Raw genomic sequence first — 14853 nt, 5'->3', positions numbered from 1 at the left:
CCTGAGACTGGTTTGATGGAGCTCTCCATGCTACTCTATCCTGTGCAAGCTTCTTCATCTCCCAGTACCTACTGCAGCCTACATCCTTCTGAATCTGTTTAGTGTATTCATCTCTTGGTATCCCTCTACGATTTTTACCCTCCCCACTGCCCTCCAGTACTAAATTGGTGATCCCTTGATGCCTCAGGACATGTCCTACCAACCGATCCCTTCTTCTGGTCAAGTTGTGCCACAAACTCCTCTTCTCCCCAATACTATCAATACCTCCTCATTAGTTATGTGATCTACCCATCTAATCTTCAGCATTCTTCTGTATCACCACATTTCGAAAGCTTCTTTTCTCTTCTTGTCTAAACTATTTATCGTCCATGTTTCACTTCCATACATGGCTACACTCCATACAAATACTTTCAGAAACGACTTCCTGACACTTAAATCTATACTCGATGTTAACAAATTTCTCCTCTTCAGAAACGCTTTCCTTGCCATAGCCAGTCTACATTTTATAGCCTCTCTACTTCGACCATCATCAGTTATTTTGCTCCCCAAATAGCAAAACTCCTTTACTACTTTAACTGTCTCATTTCCTAATCTGATTCCCTCAGCGTCACCCGACTTAATTCGACTACATTCCATTATCATCGTTTTGCTTTTGTTGATGTTTATCTTATACCCTCCTTTCAAGACACTGTCCATTCCGTTCAACTGCTCTTCCAAGTCATTTGCTGTCTCTGACAGAATTACAATGTCATCGGCGAACCTCAAATTTTTTATTTCTTCTCCATGGATTTTAATGCCTACTCCGAACTTTTCGTTTGTTTCCTTTACTGCTTGCTCAGTATACAGATTGAATAGCATCGGGGAGAGGCTACAAACCTGTCTCACTCCCTTCCCAACCACTGCTTCTCTTTCATGTCCCTCGACTTTTATAACTGCCATCTGCTTTCTGTACAATCTGTAAATAGCCTTTCGCTCCCTGTATTTTATCCCTGCCACCTTCAGAATCTGAAAGAGAGTATTCCAGTCAACAATGTCAAAAGCTTTCTCTAAGTCTGCAAATGCTAGAAACGTAAGTTTGCCTTTCCTTAATCTTTCTTCTAAGATAAGTCGTAGGGTCAGTATTGCCTCACGTGTTCCAACATTTCTACGGAATCCAAACTGATCTTCCCCGAGGTCGGCTTCTACCAGTTTTTCCATTCTTTTTCCCTAGACTTAGAACTACTTAAACCTAACTAACCTAAGGACATCACACACATCCATGCCCGAGGCAGGATTCGAACCTGCAACCGTAGCAGCAGCCCGGTTCCATACTGAAACGCCTAGGGCCGCTCGGGCACAGCGGCCGGCACACCAATTGCGATTACTGTCTCAACTGACCTGTAAATATTGTTATAATAAATCGAATACCATTATCGGTTCTTTGTCAAAGGTAGTTAAATGGGTTTATTTACACTTCGAGTAGTTGTAGTGGGTTACATCACGATACGGTCCTCAAATTAAGGCTAATAAGCTCTTTGCGCTCAATCTCTAATCGGCTCAGTATGCGTTCGTGGATACACACGAACCGCAAAAAAGAAATGCAAATGTGGACGGCCTTGACGAGCCCCAACTGTCTGCGAATAGCAGCTACTTTCTCCACTTGCTTGTGTTACGTGTACGTTACAACGGCACGCACACCCGTGGGTTCTGTGGGTCAAGCCGACCTTTCCGGCGGCGAAGCGCGACGGAAAGTAAGAGTGGTGAGTGACCCAGATGCTGGAAAGCCGGCGCGCCTCTCACAGTGCAGGACAACGCCGGAGCGGATACACCATGCGTCCCGCAGCCGCAGGTAAGCGCCGGCTCTTCCCTTCTGCATGACATCGCCGCGTCTGCGAGACACGCTATACCCGTGACTGCTGCGCGCCGATCAGTGTCGGCTGAATTTTCGTCTCTGTGCCTTAAGATTTTTGCACAGGAGTTAAGTAAATACTAGTGAAATATTGGCACAATCTGACGATGAATGCCGGCCGGAGTGGCAGAGCGGTTCTAGGCGCTTCAGTCTGGAACCGCGCGACCGCTACGGTCGCAGGTTCGAATCTTGCCTTGGATGTGTGTGATGTCCTTAGGTTAGTTAGGTTTAAGTAGTTCTAGGGGACTGATGACCTCAGATGTTAAATCTCATAGTGCTCAGTGCCATTTGAACCATTTGACGATGAATACTAGCACTCGAAATATTTCAAGAAGTTCTTCGTGAATGAAACTAACCTTTGATTATTATCCAACGGCTCATCAGACTCATTCTTCGTGTCTCGTAGTGCCCTGTAGTTTATTCAGTTTGATATGATGATGTGTTTTTATGTTGCTGGTGTTGCTGTCTTAACTGAAAAAAAGTGAATGTGAAAATAGTGTTCTTCGACGGACAACGACAGTCTGTTCCACTCCTGTGCATCGGTAAGGGTACTGTCTAGTCATTTGTTCGAATTCGAAAGCCGTAACTAAGTTTTAGAGTTTTTTTAGTAGGGGGTGGGGGACACGGTTTAAGATCAGTCTCACTTGGTGTAACGTGTCGAGTGTGTTAAGTGCGTCGTGTGGCTCACTGTGATGAGTGTTGACTTGGCTAGAGCTGTATTTGCGATATTACGGGTAATAAGAGAAACAGCAGGAGATGGAGTGAAGCGAAACCCGGTGCCAGCTGACAGGCCAGACTCCTCGTTGCATAGTGGCCGCCGTGCTTAATTTACACATTATTTGCCTAATGATCATCAACTGTGTCATCTACCCTCATTCTCTGAGACAACGGCGACGTCCGCAGTACATCTCTCACAATCTTGGGACACTGTTTGGTGGTCGTCAACTGTGCGCCACCAACTGCCCTCCATTCTCTGGCGAAATAAAAGATCATGCAAACTTGTTTCACCACTGAGACTCGAATCGGATATTTTCACGTCATTCGCCACCACATTGGCGTTTCTTTGTTGTTCACATCCGCGAATACGAGTACAACGTACAGACTGGGATAACACTCAAAATTACGTTAGATTCTACATTAACTGGAAATAAATCGCAACACTAAAAAAACATTAATGTAGAGCAATCAAGCTCCGGCTATACATTTGTCTAGGTAACACATTTAAGTGATTAACATTGCAAGATCACAGATTAATGTAAACGCGAGATAAGCCATTGTAAATGTGAAATGCTGGTACATTAATAATCCAAGTAGCGACCAGAATGTTGAATGCGAGCATACAGTAGTACATATATTTTTTTGTACAGTTTCCGGATGTCAGTTTGTGGGATGTAGGTCCATAACTGTTACACTTGGTGGGTCAATACAGGGACGATTAACGCTGTAAGTGGACGATGCTAGAGTTTTTGTCCGATGATGTTGAATATGTACGCTATTGCAGACAGATCTGATGATCGTGGAGGCCAAGGCAACATGTCGATAATCTGTTGTGCAAGTTGGGCTACAATAGCTGCATGTGGCCAAATGTTATCCTGTTGGAAAACACCCCTGGAATACTGTACACAAATGGTAGGCTACTTGGTCGAATCACCAGACTGACATACAAATTTGCAGTCAGGCAGCGTGAGATAATCATGGTTTTGCTCCTGTTCTCATCCGAAATTGCACCACAGGCCATAACTCCAGATGTAGGCCTAGTGTGTCTAGCTTGCAGACAGGTTGGTTGCAGGCCCTCAACTGGCCTTCTAACCATCTAACGACCATCACTGGCACCGAGGCAGAACCGGCTTTCATCAGAAAACGTGACAGACCTCCCCTGTCCTCCAATGAACTCTCGTTTGACACCACTCAAGTCGTACATGGCGGTGGTTTGGCTCAGTTGAACGCACGCTACAGGATGTCTGGTTCTGAGCTGTCCTTGAAGTAACCGATCATACATATATCTTTTATACAGGTGCCGCATGTCAATTTGAGGGATGGAGTTCTATCTCTGTTACACTTGGTCGGTCAAAACAGTGACGGTTGACGCCGTTAGTGGACGACGCTGGACGTGTTGTCCAACGATTTTCAATATGTGCGCTATTGGAGACAGATCTGATGATCGTGGAGGCCAAGGCAACATGTCGATACTCTGTTGTGCAAGTCGGGCTACAATAGCTCTATGTGGGCAAACGTTATCCTGTTGGAAAACACTCTCTGGAATACTGTTCATAAATGGTTCATAAATCGTACATCCAGGTGTAGGTCTAGTGTGTCTAGCTTGCAGACAGGTTGGTTGCAGGCCCTCAACTGGCCTTCTAACCATCTAACGACCATCACTGGCACCGAGGCAGAACCGGCTTTCATCAGAAAACGTGACAGACCTCCCCTGTCCTCCAATGAACTCTCGTTTGACACCACTCAAGTCGTACATGGCGGTGGTTTGGCTCAGTTGAACGCACGCTACAGGATGTCTGGTTCTGAGCTGTCCTTGAAGTAACCGATCATACATATATCTTTTATACAGGTGCCGCATGTCAATTTGAGGGATGGAGTTCTATCTCTGTTACACTTGGTCGGTCAAAACAGTGACGGTTGACGCCGTTAGTGGACGACGCTGGACGTGTTGTCCAACGATTTTCAATATGTGCGCTATTGGAGACAGATCTGATGATCGTGGAGGCCAAGGCAACATGTCGATACTCTGTTGTGCAAGTCGGGCTACAATAGCTGTATGTGGGCAAACGTTATCCTGTTGGAAAACACTCTCTGGAATACTGTTCATAAATGGTTCATAAATCGTACATCCAGGTGTAGGTCTAGTGTGTCTAGCTTGCAGACAGGTTGGTTGCAGGCCCTCAACTGGCCTTCTAACCATCTAACGACCATCACTGGCACCGAGGCAGAACCGGCTTTCATCAGAAAACGTGACAGACCTCCCCTGTCATCCAATGAACTCTCGTTTGACACCACTCAAGTCGTACATGGCGGTGGTTTGGCTCAGTTGAACGCACGCTACAGGATGTCTGGTTCTGAGCTGTCCTTGAAGTAACCGATCATACATATATCTTTTATACAGGTGCCGCATGTCAGTTTGTGGGATGGAGTTCTATCCCTGTTACACTCGGTCGGTCAAAACAGTGACGGTTGACGCCGTTAGTGGACGACGCTGGAGGTGTTGTCCAATGATTTACAATATGTGCGCTATTGGAGACAGATGTGATGATCGTGGAGGCCAAGGCAACATGTCGATACTCTGTTGTGCGAGTCGGGCTACAATAGCTGCATGTGGCCAAATGTTATCCTGTTGGAAAACACCCCTGGAATACTGTACATAAATGGTAGGCTAATAGGTCGAATCACCAGACTGACATACAAATTTGCAGTCAGGCAGCGTGAGATAATCATGATTTTGCTCCTGCTCTCATCCGAAATTGCACCACAGGCCATAACTCCAGATGTAGGCCTAGTGTGTCTAGCACGCAGACAGGTTGGTTGCAGGCCGTCAACTGGCCTTCTAACCATCTAACGACCATCACTGGCACCGAGGCAGAACCGGCTTTCATCAGAAAACGTGACAGACCTCCCCTGTCCTCCAATGAACTCTCGTTTGACACCACTCAAGTCGTACATGGCGGTGGTTTGGCTCAGTTGAACGCACGCTACAGGATGTCTGGTTCTGAGCTGTCCTTGAAGTAACCGATCATACATATATCTTTTATACAGGTGCCGCATGTCAGTTTGTGGGATGGAGTTCTATCCCTGTTACACTTGGTCGGTCAAAACAGTGACGGTTGACGCCGTTAGTGGACGACGCTGGAGGTGTTGTCCAATGATTTTCAATACGTGCGCTATTGGAGACAGATCTGATGATCGTGGAGGCCAAGGCAACATGTCGATACTCTGTTGTGCAAGTCGGGCTACAATAGCTCTATGTGGGCAAACGTTATCCTGTTGGAAAACACTCTCTGGAATACTGTTCATAAATGGTTCATAAATCGTACATCCAGGTGTAGGCCTAGTGTGTCTAGCACGCAGACAGGTTGGTTGCAGGCCTCAACTGGCCTTCTTATAACCATGAAACGGTCATCACTGGCACCGAGGCAGAACGGGATTTCATCTGAAAACACAACAGACCTCCTCCTGTCCTCCAATGAGGTCTCTCGTTTGACATCACTGAAGTCGTACGTGGCGGTGGTTTGGGGACAGTGGAATGCACGCTATAGGGCGTCTGATTCTGAGCTGTCCTGGAAGTAACCGATTTGTAACAGCTCGTTTTATCATTATGATGCCAACTGCTGCTCAGATTGCTGCTACAGATGCTGTACGATACGCTAGAGCTATATGCCGAACAAGATGGTCTTCCTTCACGAGCCCGCATCTCGTGGTCGTGCGGTAGCGTTCTCGCTTCCCACGCCCGGGTTCCCGGGTTCGATTCCCGGCGGGGTCAGGGATTTTCTCTGCCTCGTGATGGCTGGGTGTTGTGTGCTGTCCTTAGGTTAGTTAGGTTTAAGTAGTTCTAAGTTCTAGGGGACTGATGACCATAGATGTTAAGTCCCATAGTGCTCAGAGCCATTTGAACCATTTTTTTCTTCCTTCACGGTAGTGTGACGTGGCCTTCCTGTGCCCGGTGTTTTTGCCACCGTACAGTCTCGTGACCACCGCTACCAGCAATCACGTATAGTGGCTACATTCCTACCAAGCTTCTTTGCAATATCGCAGGAGGAACATCTAGCTTCTCGTAGCCTATCACACGACCTTGTTCAAACTCAAAATGATTCAAATGGCTCAGAGCACTATGGGACTTAACTTCTGAGGTCATCAGTCCCCTAGAACTTAGAACTACTTAAACCTAACTAACCTAAGGACATCACACACATCTATGCCCGAGGCAGGATTCGAACCTGCGACTGTAGCAGTCGCGCGGTTCCAGACTGAAGCGCCTAGAACCGCTCGGCCACCACCGCCGGCGTTCAAACTCAGTGAGATGTTGATAATGGCATCTTCGTCACCTTAAAGGAATTCTTGACTAATATCAACTCATCACATCCTATCTCAAAGGAAACTAACGCTCACGACCGTTACAGCGTGTATTTAAAGGACACCTGATTTGCATTCTCGTAGTAGCGTTGCGACTGCCACTCTTGTGCGACTGGTAAGAAATCTAAATAGACATCATCTTTCACGTGTATAAACACGCCTACCAACTTTTGTTTATGTCGCACAACTCCTTCTTCATAGCTGAGGGTGTGTCGAATCAGCTGTGTTCTTCTTTTGTCCAAGTTGTGTCTTTAATTTCTTTTCTCCCCGATTCAATAGTTATCCAATTTACTCAACTATTATTCAGCATTCTTCTGTAGTATTGCATTTCAAAAGCTGCTAGTCTCTTCTTGTTTGTACTGTTTAACGTTCATCTTGCACTCCCGTACCAGGATACGCTCCAGGCAAATAATTTGAGAAAAGTCTTCCTAAATCTTTAAGCTATATTAGAAGTTAAAATGAGTCTCTTTTTCAGAAACGATTTTCTCGCTGTTTTCTTTCTGCCCGATGTATTCCCCCTACTTCTGCCATCGTCAATCATTTTACTCCCAAATAGCAAAACTCACTTATTATTTTTAGTGTTTCACTCACGAACTTAATTCCCTCAACATCGCGTGTTTTAATTAGACTTTTCTCCATTTCTCTAGTTTTAGTTTTGTCGATTGTGCCCAACTACTCTTACAATATCAGGAGCAAAAGTCAAAGTTTTTTTTTAAATTCTCTCTGAACTTTAATTCTCCTTTCAGATAGGCTGCAACATCGGCTCCCTTGTTTCTCAATTATGCTTCCTTTTTATACCTTTAGACTCTTATAACTGCAATGTGGTTTCTGTACTAGTTTTACATAACAGTTCGCTTCCTGTTACGTTCAAAATTTCTCATAGTAAATTTCAGTCAACGCTGCAAAAGCCTTCTCTAAATCTGCAGATGCTATAAATGTTTGTTTTCATTGCTGTACTCCTTTATATGATACCCTGCCAGGAAAAAATAAAGGCCATATGACATTAACACTAAATTTAGTAATGAGTACTAATTCGCAGTTGGAAACATCTCTAAATGGTAGCATACATTTAAAGCCATCGCAGATAAAAACTTTGTGCCGGACATAAATTTTTTAGTGTACTTTCTCATGCAGCAAAAATGAAAGAAGAAAATAAAAATAATATTACACTGACGGAAAAATTGGTAACACCAAGAAATAGTTAATGTAGAGGAATAAAATTTCAGGAATACGTTTGTCTACGTAATATATTTACGAGATTAACGTCGCAAGATCAAAATGGTTCAAATGGCTCTGAGCACTATGGGACTTAACTTCTGAGGTCATCAGTCCCCTAGAACTTAGAACTACTTAAACCTAACTAACCTAAGGACATCACACACATCCATACCCGAGGCAGGATTCGAACCTGCGACCGTAGCGGTCGCGCGGTTCCAGACTGTAGCGCCTAGAACCGTCGCAAGATCACAGGTTAATGCAATCGTGAGATAAGCTATTGTAAATGCGAAACGCTTGTTCATTAATAACCAGTGTAACCACCAGAATGTTGAATGCAAGCACGCAAACGAGCACGCATTGCATTGTACATGTGCCGAATGTCAGTTTATGGGATGGAATTCCATGCCTGTTGCACTTGGTCTGTCAATATAGGGACGGTTAATGCTGTTTGTGGATGACGCTGGAGTTGTCGTCCGATGTTGTCCCATACGTACTCGACTGGAGACAGATCAGGTGATCGAGCAGGACAAGGCACAACATGTCGACACTCTGTAGTCCATATTTGGTTGCAACAGAGGTATGTAGACGAGCGATATCGTATTGGAAAACACCCCCTGGAATACTGTTCATGAATGGTCGAATCACCAGACAGACGCACAAATTTCCTCCTGCTCCTTCTATCATACGAAACAGCACCGCAGACCATAACTCCAGGTGTACTTCCAGTGAGTATAGCAAGCAGACAGGTTGGTTACAGACCCTCAGCTGGCCTCCTTCCAACCAACCTGTCACCGAGGCAAAGCCGGCTTTCATCTGAAAACACAACAGAGCTCCAACCTGCCCTCCCATGAACTCTCGCTTGACAACATTGAAGTCGCAAATGGCGGTGGTTTGGGGTCAATGGAATGCACGCTGCAAGTCGTCTGGCTCTGAGCTGTCCTTGAAGTGATCGATTTGCAACAGCTCGTTGTGTCATTATGATGCCGACTGGTGCTCAGATTGTTGCTGCAGATGCTGTAAGATGAGCCAGAGCCATACATCGAACTCGATGGTCTTTTTTCCCGGCAGTGCTACGTGGCCGTCCGGAGCCCGGTGTTCTTGCTACCGTACATTCTCGTGATCACCGCTGCCAGCAGTCATGTACAGTGGCTACATTCCTGCCAAGTCTTCCTGTAGTATCGCGGAAGGAACATTCTGCTTCTCGTAGCCCTATTACAAAGCCTCGTTCAAACTCATTGAGGTGTCAATGATGGCGTCTTTGTCGCCTTAAAGGCATTCTTGACTAATATCAACTCGAGCAATTGAACGGAATGGACAGTGTCTTGAAAGGAGGATATAAGATGAACATCAACAAAAGCAAAACGAGGATAATGGAATGTAGTCGAATTAAGTCGGCTCATGCAGAGGGAATTAGATTAGGAAATGAGACACTTAAAGTAGTAAAGGAGTTTTGCTATTTGGGGAGCAAAATAACTGATGATGGTCGAAGTAGAGAGGATATAAAATGTAGACTGGCAATGGCAAGGAAAACGTTTCTGAAGAAGAGAAATTTGTTAACATCGAGTATAGATTTAAGTGTCAGGAAGTAGTTTCTGAAAGTATTTGTATGGAGTGTAGCCATGTATGGATGTGAAACATGGACGATAAATAGTTTGGACAAGAAGAGAACAGAAGCTTTCGAAATGTGGTGCTACAGAAGAATGCTGAAAATTATATGGGTATATCACGTAACTAATGAGGTGCTATTGAACAGAATTGGGGAGAACAGGAGTTTGTGGCACAACTTGACAAGAAGAAGGGACCGGTTGGTAGGACATGTTCTGAGGCACCAGGGGATCACAAATTTAGCATTGAAGGGCAGCGTGGAGGGTAAAAATCGTAGAGGGAGACCAAGAGATGACTACACTAAGCAGATTCAGAAGGATGTAGGTTGCAGTAAGTACTGGGAGATGAAGAAGCTTGCACGGGATAGAGTAGCATGGAGAGCTGCATCAAACCAGTCTCAGGACTGAAGACGACAACAACAACAACAACAATCAACTCACCATGTCCAATTTCAAAGGTAACTAATGCTCACGGCTGTTGCAGCGAGTATTTAAAGCAAACCTGATTTGAATCCTTATAGTGGTGCTACTGTCGCCACTCTTATGCGACTGGCGTGAAATTTAAATAGATGTCATGTTTTGGATGTATAAACAAACATACCAACTTTTGTTTACGTCGCACAAGTCCTTCTTGGTGTTGCGATTTTTTTCCATCAGAGTGATTCCAGTTTTCCTGAGTGAGTCAGAAAAGAAAGCGCAGCAGGCAGTTACGGCCAGCACACGAGGCAGCGTGGCGCGCGGCGGCTCCTATGTATGTCCGCAACAGGCGTACCCTTGTTCATACGTTGCAATTTCTTGTTTTTATGTGACAAAGTCAAATGTGTTAAAGGAACTAAACTTTGTCACTTGATTTTATGGAGGCGAATTAACACCAGAGTGGTATTATTTTATTAATTTGTAATCTATACTAACATCTCCACAAGATCCTTAAGGTATGTGGCGGAGGGTACATTGTTTACCACTGTCGCTTCCACTCTTTGTTGTTCCAGCAGCGAATGGTGTATGGAAAGAACAGTTATTGCTGGTAAGCATCCTTGCGAGTTCCAGCCCCTCTAATCTTGCCTTCACGGCCTTTTCGCGAAACATACATAGGAGGAAGTAATACATTGGTTCACTCTTCCAGGAACGTACGTTCTCGGAATTTTAACGGCACATGATATAGTAATGCACAACATCTCTGCTGTACCGTCGGCCAGAGGAGGTGGGTAAACATTGCCGTGACTCTTCCGCGTTTACTAAACGAAGTTGTGACGAAACGCGCTGCTCTTCTTTGAATCTTCTCTATTTCCTCTATCAATCTTATGTGGTAAGATCCCCAGACTGACGAGTAACACCCACGCATCAAAATGGTTCAAATGGCTCTGAGCACTATAGGACTATAGGACTTAACTGCTGTGGTCATCAGTCCCCTAGAACTTAGAACTACTTAAACCTAACTAATCTAAGCACATCACACACATCCATGCCCGACGCAGGATTCGAACCTGCGACCGTGGCAGTCACGCGGTTCCTGGCTGAAGCGCCTAGAACCGCTCAGTCACCGCGGCCGGCACCCACGCATCGCCCGAAAGATGGTTTTGTAAGTTATGGCTCTGAGCACTATGGGACTTAACTGCTGTGGTCATCAGTCCCCTAGAACTTAGAACTACTTAACGTAACTAACCTAAGGACATCACACACATCCATGTCCAACGCAGGATTCGAACCTGCGACCGTAGCGGTCGCGCGGTTCCAGACTGTTTTTGTAAGTTACTTCCTTCGTGGGTAGACTATACTTTCTGAGAATTCTTCCAAAGACCTCGATCTGACATCTGTCTTGCTATTAGTTTAATGTGGTCGTCCCACATACTTTTTGGATGTGACTGCTTCCAGTGACATTACATTTGCTTAATATATTTCTCACAAATAGGCAGAAAGAAACGCTAGTGTACAATAACACGACTGCAGAACAGTCACTGTAAGGGTAGAAAGCGATTACAGAGAATACTTTCATAGAGAGCTATCACTGTTTTCTGTTAAGCTTACTTAATTTACTCTCTATTAGTTTAAGAGAAAATGACGATGGAAGAGGTTATGGAAGAACTAAAATAAAGTACTGGCTACCTCTTTCGCTGTTGTCACCTTAGGTGACGAGAAAAGTAGCAGATCACTTTAGAAATATTTGTTGTCAATTACTGGACGACAAATGTGCTCGATGGACGATATAGCTGCAAATACATTTTTATTAGAATCTATCACACAAGTCATCATCGTGATCGATGACTGCACCTCTAAAGACGATTCGACGATTTCAGATAGTAAACTACATTTCATAAAATAGTTGCACGACAACCGACAGAGAAAACATGTAGTTCCTGTTTACGTTCTCGTAGCTACTGTGATGATAATGTGCTCGTGTAGTACGTTAGAGAGCTCCAAACGGAATAATACCTGACAGCAGGCCTACTTAGTTTCTCCCTTTCTCTCTCAGAACGACGGTGTTGCAGTCTCGCGGGACCGCTTAGCTTTGTCGTGTGATGTAGTGTTCACTAATATGTACGGACGAAGAAATGGGCGAACCGTGCATTGAGTCTGTAGGTTTGTAATGTATGTCGATTCTGACTTTCTACGTTGCTCAGTTAAAAGTTTATTGACTTTTCAACTTTATGGTAGTCAGCTCCGACAAAAATGAAATCTTTGCAGACGAGTGCAAAGGAGCGTGAGTTCCCCGTAAATTTTTCTCTGCTGAATAAAGCGTAAGTTATCTGCAGTTCGACAGCAATTTTATTAGTCTTGTGGACAGTGTAAATAGCTCCCTGAGAAGCGTATTCCTAAAGTACATTGGTACAGATCTCTTCCGTGTTGCAGCTACGACCCTAGTCTGGTCACGCTCCTTTGATTCTAGCAGAATAGCGCAAGAAACTCTCACAATGGGAACTGCAGCGTTTCCTTTCCGGGGTGGTCCCCAACTGCTTTCACTACCAGTGTATCAGACGCTTCTACTTGCTTAACTTTATTGTGAACATTCCAGTATATTTTACTAAAGCCTCTTACTGGAACATAATATGATATCTTTGTTAATCATCTGTATTAGTAGAAGATGTCTGCATCTCTGTGAGAGTATTGCACACATTTCTTGTAGTCTGTTAACGCTCACTGTTGTAGAAGAGCGACCGTGTCAAGAATATTAACTTATGTAAATTTTGGTATGGGTACGTATGAAATAGTGGACTATGCACTGAAGTGACAAAAGTCATGGGATAGCTATATGCACATATACACATGACGGGGAAGTATCACATGACTTTTCACCTCAGTATATATTCCCTCTTTTACGTGCCTTACCTTGTTATTTAATGACTAACGACAGTATTCTGTACGTGTAGATCAAAGCAAAACTGTTCGTACAGCAGACGCTAAATAAGTGTCCTGAATGGATGTGTCATTCATCGATGTTGATATGGTTTTATCCGACGCATGTAAATTGTCAGTAGTCTTAATATTTCTGAAAGAAACATGATGCAACTCCTGAAATACTCATCACTCGTGTTTTTCATATCTTGTCTAATGATTATAAAATGCGTATATGCAGGCGCTGTTTTCTTGAAAAGATGTGGTTCACAGAACGGTTCTCTACATAATAAGCAAAACTTTTTTTGTATTTGGTTCTGAGTCAACAAAAGGACCACCGAGTGACACGCAAAAGTAAGCTCATTGGACAAAATATTTACCACCCCCTTAGAAGAGCAAGCACTCCGGTCGTTCTGGAGTGCTGCAGATGGTGTAGAACTGCTACCAAGCGCTCATGTACGTATGACCAACCATGGCTGACGTGAGTCATGGCAGTAATGTGGAGGGCTTTGCCAGTCGGTTGTACCTTGTACAGAATAAACGCAATAAAATAGGCCGACATGGAGACGTGAAAAAAAGGCACAAAGGAGATATCGTGTTTGGACGTGCCCATGACCACATCGTACATGATGGTGCCCGATTTATATGTGTGTGAATGAGGACTGCCCGGGGTGTCTACGAGGAATTATGTACCACTCCCAATCATCTAACTCTGAGTAAGAACAGTGCTCTTAAGAAAAGCCTGACTAACTGTTGCTAGGGACGATTATCACGCCCTGTGAACGACAATCTGTTTCAAACCCGAGCAGATCCATCTCAACTATTCAACCAGTTCCCGAGAGAACCGTGGGAAGGGAACACAATGTGTTGAACTTTTGGAGTCGGTTACCTCGCAAAATGTCATTTCTTACAGCGACGCATAAACCTACTCCTCTTCAGTGGGCCAAACATCATATATACTGGAAATAGCTGACTGGACGCGTGTAGTGTAGTACGATGGATCCCAATTTTTCCTATTTTCGACTGATGCAAGGTATCGAGTGCATCGACGACCGAATTAGGTGTTTAACCTGCAATCTCTGGGGTGTACATTTCAGGCCAGAGGAAGTTCTGTGGTATTTTGTGGGTGTTTTACGTACCATATATTTGACCCACTGGTTTGGATACTATGAACATGAACCAGGATACATATTTCACGTTCTCAGTGAGTAAGCGTTGACCTTTCAGCTACATCATCATGATGAGTGCGCTGTGGACACTCCTGCCTTCCAAGATGCCAACAGTCGTGTCCACAGGGCTACACGCATACTTTCCTAGTTTGACGAACACACGTGCAGTCCAACCCATCTTGGCAGGCCTCCTAACTCATCCGACTTTAATCCTATAGAAAATGGCTGGGACCATTTGGAATAGCGGGTGAAACGTAGTAATCAAAAATCCCCATAGTTTGGTAGCTTTAAAGGATCTAATAATCATACCTGAAGGAAGTTGTGGACTCCCTCCCTCGCTTAAGTGAGGTCATTATCAAGGTAAGGGGCTATATTACATGGTGTTATGGTGATGATGTTTCCTGGGGATGACAAATTTTTTGTCCGATGTGTTTTAACGACACGCCATTCAACGTGACATCATAACGCTTCCAGAAAGAGTCAATCGTGATTCACGTATGGAGACCCCCGCGGTCGCTGTTAGATCAAAGCCCGTTGGCAATAAATGTTTGATTGGTGCTTTATA

General features: G+C 44.5%; 1 protein-coding gene across 1 annotated transcript in view; it reads left to right on the top strand.

The window, feature by feature from the left end:
* The first annotated feature begins 1692 nt into the window (after positions 1–1692).
* LOC126249574 (intracellular coagulation inhibitor 3-like) overlaps positions 1693–14853 on the top strand; it is a 200968-nt gene continuing 187807 nt past the window's right edge. Inside the window, exon 1 of the mRNA XM_049951239.1 lies at positions 1693–1828. Coding sequence (XP_049807196.1) covers positions 1753–1828 — 76 coding nt within the window. The 5' untranslated portion in view covers positions 1693–1752. The remainder of the gene's footprint in view (positions 1829–14853) is intronic.

Source organism: Schistocerca nitens, chromosome 3, assembly GCF_023898315.1.
Source record: "Schistocerca nitens isolate TAMUIC-IGC-003100 chromosome 3, iqSchNite1.1, whole genome shotgun sequence".
Taxonomy (NCBI): domain Eukaryota; kingdom Metazoa; phylum Arthropoda; class Insecta; order Orthoptera; family Acrididae; genus Schistocerca; species Schistocerca nitens.
This window is presented reverse-complemented; position numbering and strand designations above follow the sequence as displayed.